Source organism: Argentina anserina, chromosome 3, assembly GCF_933775445.1.
Source record: "Argentina anserina chromosome 3, drPotAnse1.1, whole genome shotgun sequence".
NCBI lineage: Eukaryota > Viridiplantae > Streptophyta > Magnoliopsida > Rosales > Rosaceae > Argentina > Argentina anserina.
In genome coordinates this window covers 26,339,661-26,350,436 of record NC_065874.1, presented here as the reverse complement: position 1 = coordinate 26,350,436, position 10,776 = coordinate 26,339,661, and the positions used below count along the sequence as shown (strand labels likewise).

Here is a 10,776-nt window from a genome sequence, read left to right as displayed (position 1 = left end):
ATTCTCCAACAACTCGGGCCATATTCTCCGAACCAAGTTCCGAATGAAGGTCTTCAGTTGAATCTACATAATCAAGGAAGATTGATGAAACACCCTCAATGCATTGTTGATCAGCCATTCTACGAGTTTTCACAATTATCTTATCAAAAGAACCACTATCAACCAACCTAAAACGTGTTGCGCTAGTCCTATATTTTCTTTCTTTGAAAATTTCAATTCTTCACCAATTGCCACATATGTATAAACATCTACGTCCATTGTGCTGTGTACCAAATACTATTTGTTCTTGTCACTAAAGAATACTACATTGGGATTTATTTTTTCTCAGTCAGAAAATTCAGATAGAGTGGATAAAGTTTTTCAAATTCAGATATAATCCACTTCATGTTGATTGGATTCGCTCTAGATTAGAGTCTCTCTGTTTTTAAAATTCTGACCTAAAATGAAAACAAAATGGAAGATATCTGGCTTTTTTTTGGTCAATAGAAAATATCTGGCTGGAAAAGGAAAAACCATAAAACCAAAACCGGGAAAAGAATGATAAGAAAAGGAAACACCCTGTCAAATAATTACTGCGAGTTTCACTGTACAGTCGTCATGACATGGCAGGCAAAACAAACCAATCCTCTCCCTCTATATTTCAGGCGCTCATTATTCCCCTTCTCGAATTAGTAGGTGAGCACAACTGATAAGAGTAGCTAAGCGCCACAGGAAGCACAAGAACTCCAACCAGTTCCAAGAAGAAGAAGAAGAACAAGACAACGATAAATTGCTGACCTGCTGACGCTTCTCCGATCGTCACCCTCTTCCCTTTTTTTGGTTTGTTAACACATCACAGCAAAAGACCATCAGAAGCAAACCAAATGCTGCAAGAAACCGCCTCTTAATGACTCTCTGTTAACTAAACCACCACTCCAAGTAAACAAATTGTTTCCGCAAAACCAAGAACCTTGCTGTGTTTTTTAACCACAAACTGGGTTTCGAGCTCTCAGTTCCATCATGGCTGTGGCAATGAGAGGAGTTGAGTTTAAGATAGTGGTGCTTTTGGTGGTGGGAGTTTTGGCGACGGCGTCGTTTTGCACGACGGTTAGTTACGACCACAGGGCGCTTGTGATCGATGGAAAGCGAAGAGTTTTAGTCTCTGGCTCCATTCACTACCCTCGTAGCACTCCAGAGGTTCATTTCTCTCTGTTTTTCTCTGTTTTTGGTACCTTTAAAAATCAATGTATGTTGAACAGTTGAAGCTTAGTGTTTTATTTTTGTTGGGTGCAGATGTGGCCGGACCTTATTCAGAAATCCAAGGATGGAGGATTGGATGTGATCGAGACCTATGTGTTCTGGAACTCACATGAACCAGTTCGAGGCCAGGTATGTTTTTCTTGTGTTTCATGAATGTGGGAATCTATCAAGATTGAAGCTTTATGTGTTTTTTTTTCTTCCAGTTGGGGTTATGTTTTACTGTACAATTGTCGGTAAAGTAATCAGAAAGCTAGAATCTTTGTATTTGGTTTTAGTATTTATACTTGAGTTTGTTTCTCAGCAACCAAACCAAAAGGTCACTTTTTTTTCCCTCCATTCTATTTTAAATTGAATCCTCAATTATTAATGATGGTGACTCACTGTATGAGAATTTTCTGCAGTATAACTTTGAGGGTAGGAACGATTTGGTTCGATTCGTGAAGGCAGTAGCAGAAGCAGGTCTCTATGTGCATCTCCGAATCGGGCCTTATGTGTGTGCAGAATGGAATTACGGGTATGAATTTTTTTATTTTAAAGTTTTCCAGTTGTTGCTCAATTGCTCTGACTGGTCTTGCTTATTATATTCAGTTTCTTTTTCTTTGTTTGGTAATAAAGAGAAAGCTGGGTTTTAGTAGAAGAGCTTTCATGCAATTGTGTTTGTGTTCCATTTTTGAACAGTGGCTTTCCTCTTTGGCTGCATTTCATACCCGGAATTAAGTTGCGGACTGATAATGAGCCCTACAAGGTTTCTAATCCCTTTATCCCAATCTGCCCACTTCAGTGTGTTTCTGTTAATTTCTCAATTCATTTGTTTGATTGAAATATTTGTGGTTTTCAGGCAGAAATGCAGCGGTTCACGGCCAAAATCGTTGACATGATGAAGAATGAGAAGCTTTATGCTTCTCAGGGAGGACCCATCATTCTATCCCAGGTTGGAATTTCTATCTGATTTTGTTACCCAGTTATGGAACTTGATGAGTTTCGAAAGGAGATTAATTGTTGTCTGTTAAATACCTCAGATCGAAAATGAGTATGGAAACATTGATAAAGCATATGGGCCTGCTGCCAAAACGTACATTAACTGGGCAGCGAACATGGCTGTGTCTTTGGATACAGGTGTGCCCTGGGTCATGTGCCAGCAAGCTGATGCTCCTTCTTCAGTGGTAAGACTTTCTTGTTCACTTTCCATGTGTGTTTTGCATTGGCCTTGTGTAAAATAGCATTCATTCAGAGATCAATTTCACCATGTTTTACTTACAGATTAACACTTGCAATGGATTTTACTGCGATCAATTTACCCCAAATTCTAACAGTACACCAAAAATTTGGACTGAGAATTGGAGTGGATGGTAAGGGACCTGGATTGTATTGTTGAACTTTTAGTAGTAAAACTAGTTTGGTGTAAACTTGAAGCAACCTTCGAAAATATATGTGATTTCTAGGTTTCTTTCCTTTGGTGGTGCTGTACCTCAGAGACCGGTGGAAGACCTTGCATTTGCTGTAGCACGCTTCTACCAGCGAGGTGGAACTTTCCAGAATTACTATATGGTAATGCAGTTGTATCTGGAGTGTATTATCGTTTGATGCACTTTACAGGAATGTTTCAATGTTTTAGCACAAAGTTAACTTTAGCGTCTTAAACTAGGAAACATGAAGTGATTTGTTCTCTGTTGATCTTTAACAGTACCATGGCGGAACCAACTTTGGGCGGTCTAGTGGAGGTCCTTTTATTTCTACAAGTTATGACTATGATGCTCCACTTGATGAGTATGGTATGTAGTATCCCTGTATTAATGCTTTACTGCTGGTGATGGTGTTGGCCAATTTGCTACAATCTATATGAAACTTGTTGGCATTTGTGGTGCGTCGATGATGTTGAACTAATATTTGTTGTTAACCTGATTCTTTGATATCAAGGGGATGGCCTATACTTGATTATAGATGTAGTTTTCATTAGGAGAAGACAGACAAATTTATTAGACCATTACCGCTCAATACGCTGCTTCACTTTGGCAGAGTTATTAAGCTGCTGTCAGCACTATGAATGCCATTGAAAATCACTTAACAATTCATTTATGTTGCAGGACTTCTTAGGCAGCCGAAGTGGGGTCATCTAAAAGATGTGCATAAGGCTATAAAGCTTTGTGAAGCTGCAATGGTGGCTACTGACCCGTCAATTTCTACACTGGGCCGAAACATTGAGGTCTAATCCTTTACTCTTGTCAGAGACTGATTTTTGGCTATTATATTATTATATGTAGCTGAACCTGCGGTTTTCAAGATCCCAGCCTTGGTGAATGGCTCCATATGGACCATATTGCCAGATGTTAATAATTACTGAAGTTTTACAACTTAAGTATACAAAAAGTTACTTATTTTAGTTGTTTAGTATTACAACTTAAGATCAAATTTTACAACTACACTTCAAGATCATGATGGTCTGTACTCTATACTACATAAGTAAACAGGTTGTGAAAAATTCAAGATAGTTGTAGTTTTAACTTGATTCGTCACAACCTATTTACTTATTTAGTATCACAACTTACTCAAGTAAAACTTTTAGAACTCTGAGAACTGCTATCTGGGAATCAGAAATGAAAATTCCCCATGTAAAATTCTTCCCCAAGTAAAAGTTGACTCATTTTCGGAGAGCTCCAACATTGAGCATGGTGTTCTACTGATTTTACAGCTCCAAGCCATTACCTTTGTGCTCAGTAAAACAGCAAATATTTCACAGCAGATCATTAACATGTACCTTTTTGTTTTTTTTTAATTATGCAGGCAGCTGTTTACAAAACAGGATCAGTATGTTCTGCTTTTCTTGCCAATGTTGACACCAAATCTGATGCCACTGTGACTTTCAATGGAAATTCATATCAATTGCCTGCATGGTCTGTGAGCATCTTACCTGACTGCAAAAACGTAGTTCTTAACACTGCAAAGGTTTGCTTCTTATGCACATGTTTTCCTTCAGAGGTGTTCAGAAAAGTGTGATCATTTTCGAGTAAACTAAATAATGTTATTATGACAGATTAATGCTGCCGCTATGATTCCAAGCTTCACGCGTCAATCAGTTTCAGCTGATGTTAAACCCACTGAAGCTGTGGGCTCAAGCTGGAGTTGGATCAATGAACCAGTGGGCATCTCAAAGCGTGATGCATTTACTAGAAAAGGATTATTGGAGCAGATAAACACTACAGCTGATAAAAGTGACTATTTATGGTACTCTACCAGGTATGCAAGCTTATTGTTTGTACAATTGCTTTCTCAAGATGTATTAATTACCTTAGCTAGTTGCTTGATTACCTTCAATATTTAATTTTCCATTTTGCATTGTTTTGGCAGCATCGATGTCAAAGGTGGATATAAAGCTGATCTTCATGTGCAATCACTTGGTCATGCTCTTCATGCTTTTGTCAATGGAAAGCTTGCAGGTAATTTTAAATCAAGTTCCTTGACTTGCATGCTATTTGGTTATGTCCATATATTTGCTTGGGTTCCTTAGTGTCAATCTGGTAGCCTCTTTGGTTACATTTACCAACACATCTATACCATCTTGAGAGACCACTCCTAAGATAGGAATCTTCTAAAGAGTGACCATTACTTTTCATTATTTAGTTTCAATATTTATAAGCAATTCCTTGTCAGGGAGTGGAACAGGCAACAGTGGCAATGCCAAGGTTTCCGTGGAGATCCCTGTTGAATTTGCATCTGGGAAGAACACAATTGATCTTCTGAGTCTGACCGTTGGGCTTCAGGTTTAGATAGACTGATATTTTGTTTTTGGCATATTGTTAAAAGGATGCCTCATTTACATTTTCTGCATGGTGTTTCTCATCTTACCCTCATCTTATATTTCTAAATCAATATCTTTCCAATCAGAACTATGGAGCATTCTTTGACTTAGCTGGTGCTGGAATCACTGGTCCTGTACAACTGAAAGGCTCAACAAATGGCACTACTATTGATCTTTCTTCACAGCAATGGACCTATCAGGTCAGTAAATTTTGTAAATATACAAAAATATAAGTGAACATGGGTGTTTATTGCCAAAATGAAATCCAAATTCTCATTATACATGAACAACGGGTATATTCATGTGAAGAAAACTACAATCTGTCTTCATTATTGTGACGGCAGATCGGACTTAAAGGTGAAGATGAAGACCTTCCCAGTGGAAGTTCTCAGTGGATCTCACAACCTACCTTGCCCAAGAATCAGCCCTTGACGTGGTACAAGGTAACTTGTAATTATGTTCATTTACTTCGATCTATTTAGTTCAAAGCACCAGTGATGTGTCTTACTGTGCATTTTCCATCCACCATTTTATGGGATTTATCAAATTGGCATGGTGAGAAACGGGTGAAAAATACTGAACTTAGAACTACAAAGATAAAAGTTCCAGTGAATTTCAGCCATAGAAAGTGCATTTAACCCCTCTATATACTGCTAGGCATCTGCACATGCTTTCAATAGCACATGTTGTACATTTTCGTTGAATTGGGTCTCCTTTCTCTAGGCTAATCAGTAATCAGACATTATGGAACTGATTACTAGGAATGATGTGATCAATTGTTTCCAGTACTAAACGTAGAAATATTCCTTTTCAGACCCAATTTGACACCTCTGGAGGCAGTAACCCTGTTGCACTAGACTTCACAGGAATGGGGAAGGGTGAGGCATGGGTGAATGGACAAAGCATCGGACGTTACTGGCCAACTAATATTGCTCCAAAAACTGGTTGCAGTGTCACATGCAATTACAGAGGAGCTTATAGTGCAGACAAATGTCGAAAGAACTGTGGAAAGCCATCTCAGGAACTGTAAGTGCTTGATAATGTAAGGCAATAACTCCGACTGAAACTTCGATTCTGATATGAGTAATCCTACAGGTACCACGTTCCTCGTTCATGGATGAAATCTAGTGGCAATACTCTTGTACTATTTGAGGAAGTTGGGGGTGATCCAACACAGTTATCTTTTGCCACAAAACAGGTAGAAAGTTTGTGCTCCCATGTATCAGAGTCCCACCCATCACCTGTTGATATGTGGAGTTCAGATTCAAAAGCGGGAAGGAAGTCACAGCCTAGGCTATCTCTTGAGTGCCCATTTCCTAATCAGGTCATTTCCTCAATAAAGTTTGCAAGTTACGGGAAACCTAGTGGGACTTGTGGGAGCTTTAGCCATGGCTCTTGTCAGAGCACTAGAGCTCTATCCATTGTACAGAAGGTGAGATCTTGCTTGCATATCAATTAATTCACTGCACATCGATATTTTTATTGGTTTATTAACAAGTGGTATTGATACAGGCGTGTGTTGGATCAAAGAGTTGTAGCATCGAAGTATCAACTAATACATTTGGTGACCCATGTAAAGGAGAAGCAAAGAGTTTAGCAGTGGAAGCTTCTTGTAAATAGACTTTGTGGGAGACAAGTAAATCGTTATATCCAATTATGTCTAGCTCTCAGTGAATAAAGTTAATTGGATTAATATCAATAAAATCCTCAATATTTCTTCCATATGTCTATGATCAAGCTCAATGGACTTTTGCATGTTTAGAAGTATAGGAAAATTGATAGTATTTCCCAAGCAAGGTTAGTCATGTTTACAAGTAATAGCAAAGATTCTCGAGTTTTGGTTGCAAGAAGCATTTTTTGAAACAAAGTAACAAACAATACTATGAAGCTACACATCAGATTATTGATTGAACACGGTACAATTTAGAGTATGCATGTCCTGGAGAAGCTTAATATTGCAACCCTTATTTGATATTCGATCATCATTTTGTCTGAAGTGCTAAACTAGTTACCCGAACCCAGATACACATGAAATGAACATATGATTCTTAAAAACCAGAAAAACATTATTTCTTTTGATCAAATTTATCAGAATTGAGCAAGTCCAGATTGCCTTTGGAACCTGCAGACCTTGCAGATGGGTGAAAAGAGTGATGGAGTTTCATACTTGTCCTCTCCGCCCATCATTGGCATCAGAACTCCAACCTTTACTGGACTAACATAGCCTGGCCTGTAAGTCTTTCCCAAAACTCCTTCCACAAGATCAGACAAGTTGGAAAACCTGAATTGTGTCTCTAAGTGAGCAAAAGAATCCCCTGCAGGTATCTGGTAATTGTGAACCTTGTTTTCCATAGCTCCAATAGGCCTGACCCTTATATCCATCTCTACCAGCCCTGAAACTGTAACTCTTACGTTGTTTGAATCATCGGTTCTTTCAACTATAACTTCTCTTCCTTCGGCCATGATCCTCCATTCGGCTTCTCCATCGGTAGGGATGGAAACTGACTCACCATCCCACTTCACCATGAGTGCGTCAACCTTGGCATCCCACTCTGAGGTCCTCTTTGCTGCAATAACTAGGGTATGACTGTCGAACATGACTGAGAAAGCTTGAACCCACGTGTAATCACGAGTCCTTCCTGTTGGTCGAGTTCCAATGAAGTGTGCATTGATTTGAAGGTTGTTATCTGAAACAATGGCAAAGTTTCCTCCTTTGGCTCCGTGGAAGTAGAACATTATACCATCACCACCTACAAACCTTGGATCATAGCAGAGAGAACCATACCCATTACAGTTGGATCTCCTATCTGTCAAAATCAAAATAATATTATTAATGAGTGTTTAACTTCTTGTCATACTTTTGGATATGTTAAGAATGTTGCATACTCTAAATCTCAAATGTTTAGACGCTACATATGCTACTTATATGAGAACCACTGAACTGAAGAAACAAAAACTAAGGGTGAAATTCAAGACTAGATAAGGAGGCTCTTACACTTGCAAGTGACTTCACATTTGCTGCCGCAGTTGATGAAACAACCCTTGTTCTTCTTGTTCTTCTTTGGCTTTCTCTGAGGGCATTCTGGTGGACACACAAGAGTCTTGTAATAGCAGGCACCCTTTGCTTTGCAGAAGCCTCTCTCCTGTCCAGATGCTAACGGTGTCAATTCATCGTAGTGGGAAGTAGCAGTTTTATCAGGTTCGTCGTCATTGGCATTCACACTCCCATTATTCCCATTTCCGTTGCCGTTGCCGTTGCCACTATTGCCATTGCCACTGTTTCCGCTAGGACTATTGCCGTTTCCGCTGTTGCCGTTGCCGTTGCCATTTCCATTGCCTTGGCCCAGAACAAGGGACACTGCTTCCATGGAAACAAGTACTACAAGGAGGGCCAATAATGATTGTGACATTCTTATTGTAGCCATTTCTGGCTAGCTCTTCTCTTATGCCTTTTCTTCTGCTTCTAGTAATTTACTTGAATTATGAGCTAAAAGGATACATGAAAAAGGGAATGGTGCACAAAGAGATATATAAGGAAGCTCCAAGGGATCCTAAGCCTTGGAGTTCGGCTCAATCCTTGTGCGTATTGCTTCTTCATGTAATCAAACAGCTTAGGACCAGCTCTGCTGCTATTATTCTACAAGGGCAAAAATGCCAATTTGCATCCCTAAATTTGGTCATAATTGTTAATTTGCATCATGAACTTGCATTTAAGTCAATTTACATCTTAAACTTCGTAAAAATTGCCGATTTGCACCATATCCGTTAAATTTAATGTTTTCCATCCAATTTTAAGTCACATGTCATGCATTTGAGGGACAATATTGTCATTATATATTTATTCATATTTAATAATGAAATAAATTAATAAAATTACTTAAGAGGAACACTTGCTACAATGTTTTTTTTCCGAAATATGTTATTGATTTATATATTTATTATTTTACGTGATATGGTATGTTAATAGATATTAGAAAAATATAAATAAATACATTGAAAATTAAAAATAAATGTGTATTCCGGGAGAATTACTATTCTACTATTGTGTGTTTTAGCTTAATTAGATTTCCTGTTAGAGATAGATTCGCATCTTTGTAATAGATTATGACTCCGAATCCTACGAGATTGTGGTTATGTAATGCCTATATATAGGCCTTATTATCAATTAATAAACAATTACGTTTTGTTCCATTACATCGTTATTATTCTCGTTTCGTTTCTCCTCCAACAATATGTACATATAAAATATATATATATATATATATACACAACACACTATATTTTGAATAGGTGGTTATGTTGAATATATAATTCGAAGTATGGTTAAGTATGTAGAAAAAAGATATAAATAAATAATTGTTCCGGGACAATTACTATTCTACCCTTATATGTGTCTTAGCCTAATAGGTTTCCTGTTAGGAGATAGATTAGCATCTCCGTAATAGATTAGGACTCCGAATCCTACGGGATTGTGGTTTTGTAATGCCTATATATAGGCCCCCATATCATTCAATAATACATAATTATTTCATCCTGAAACACGTTATCAGCACGTTGCTCTAAAACCCTGAACTTTTAGAGCCCTAGAAATTTTTTCTCTTCTCCACCACCGGCCACCGTCGTCTCCGGCCTCCGACATCTTCCCGTCGACGTTCCTCGTCGGCGCAGCCCCTGCTCGCCGTCACTGCAGCCCCCCTCGCTGCTACCTCTACAGCCCCGCGCGTAGCCCCTGCATGCTGCCCCTGCAGCCCCGCGCGCAGCCCCTGCATGCTGCCCCCGCAGCCCCTGCATGCTGCCCCTGCAGCCCCGCGCGCAGCCCTTGCATGCTACCCCCGCAGCCCTGCCCTGCAGCCCTGCACGCATGCACGCAGCCCTGCTGCCCCCGTATCGCAGCCGCATGCAGCCCCGCACGCAGATTCTGCCCTGCGGCCCTACAGCCCTACAGCCCCTGCGACCCCCCCTGCTGCCCTTGCACGCAGCCCCGCAGGGTATCCTCCGCAAAAACATCTTTTTGCCCCGAAAAACCCCGCATCAGAGGATTCAAAATTGCTCCTCCCGCATATATACGCAATGAACGCGAACTGCACAAGCAAACTCTTCGCTCCAGAGAAGCTACTCCCGTCTTCTCTACCCTTTTGGGCCTTTAAACTATTTCTCTTTTTTCCTTTTTATTTTCCTATTGCTTATTAAATCGTTTATTTGCACGTTTTCGTTTTCTAACTATGTTTCACGTGCTTGCATAGGAAAAGTGATCACTCGTCGTACTATGGTGATGACATTCATGCCGAGATGGACGATACTTTTGTCATCTACATATGATTTTGATCGTATCCTCCCAAGATTTTTATGTCATCGGACGAAGATCGAAAAAGAAATTCAACAAGCAACTTCATGCATGACGATCGATTTGCAGAGCAATTTACTTATATGCGGTCTATTTGGCAGACCAACAAGTATGTTTTTCTTAAAGTTGCTGCTTTTGAACATATATATATAAATTATCGGGTGCTATTAGCCTTTTTCATGTCTTCTTTTCCGGCCTTTCTTATAACGCCGATGAGACCAAAGAGGGATATGATTCCCCTCTTGGTCGATGTTTTTCGTGTGACGGTCCTGGGGGAGTCACGTTATTATTTAAAAAAGAAGATATCGATTTCGTGTGGTCGCCTGAGTGCACCGCTGTTTTGGGTGCGATCATGAGAATCGCCGATATGCATCGATTATTTTGTGACCATATACAT

At 39.5% G+C, this 10,776-nt stretch overlaps 2 protein-coding genes across 2 annotated transcripts; one reads left to right on the top strand and one right to left on the bottom strand.

Moving 5' to 3' along the window:
* Nucleotides 1-708: 708 nt before the first annotated feature.
* LOC126788111 (beta-galactosidase 8) lies at nt 709-6,740 on the top strand. The gene is made up of 19 exons (XM_050514075.1): nt 709-1,176; nt 1,273-1,368; nt 1,641-1,753; nt 1,918-1,984; nt 2,078-2,170; nt 2,259-2,402; nt 2,500-2,588; nt 2,682-2,787; nt 2,924-3,011; nt 3,324-3,442; nt 4,021-4,182; nt 4,271-4,473; nt 4,585-4,673; nt 4,888-4,997; nt 5,122-5,235; nt 5,380-5,478; nt 5,850-6,061; nt 6,131-6,467; nt 6,548-6,740. The coding sequence occupies exons 1-19, from the start codon at nt 1,000-1,002 to the stop codon at nt 6,653-6,655; spliced, it is 2,526 nt and encodes an 841-aa protein (XP_050370032.1). The 5' UTR covers nt 709-999; the 3' UTR covers nt 6,656-6,740.
* A 310-nt stretch (nt 6,741-7,050) lies between these two features.
* LOC126787341 (uncharacterized) lies at nt 7,051-8,460 on the bottom strand. The gene is made up of 2 exons (XM_050513244.1): nt 8,031-8,460; nt 7,051-7,842 (listed from the first exon to the last, which is right to left on the bottom strand). The coding sequence occupies exons 1-2, from the start codon at nt 8,458-8,460 to the stop codon at nt 7,124-7,126; spliced, it is 1,149 nt and encodes a 382-aa protein (XP_050369201.1). The 3' UTR covers nt 7,051-7,123.
* Nucleotides 8,461-10,776: the final 2,316 nt, after the last annotated feature.

Coding starts and splice junctions, on each gene's coding strand:
- LOC126788111 (XM_050514075.1), top strand. CDS start 1,000: ATGGCTGTGGCAATGAGAGGAGTTGAGTTTAAGATAGTGGTGCTTTTG. Junction 3,012..3,323: donor TGCTCCACTTGATGAGTATG/GTATGTAGTATC, acceptor TTTATGTTGCAG/GACTTCTTAGGCAGCCGAAG. Junction 4,474..4,584: donor TATTTATGGTACTCTACCAG/GTATGCAAGCTT, acceptor TTGTTTTGGCAG/CATCGATGTCAAAGGTGGAT.
- LOC126787341 (XM_050513244.1), bottom strand. CDS start 8,460: ATGGCTACAATAAGAATGTCACAATCATTATTGGCCCTCCTTGTAGTA. Junction 7,843..8,030: donor ATGTGAAGTCACTTGCAAGT/GTAAGAGCCTCC, acceptor TGATTTTGACAG/ATAGGAGATCCAACTGTAAT.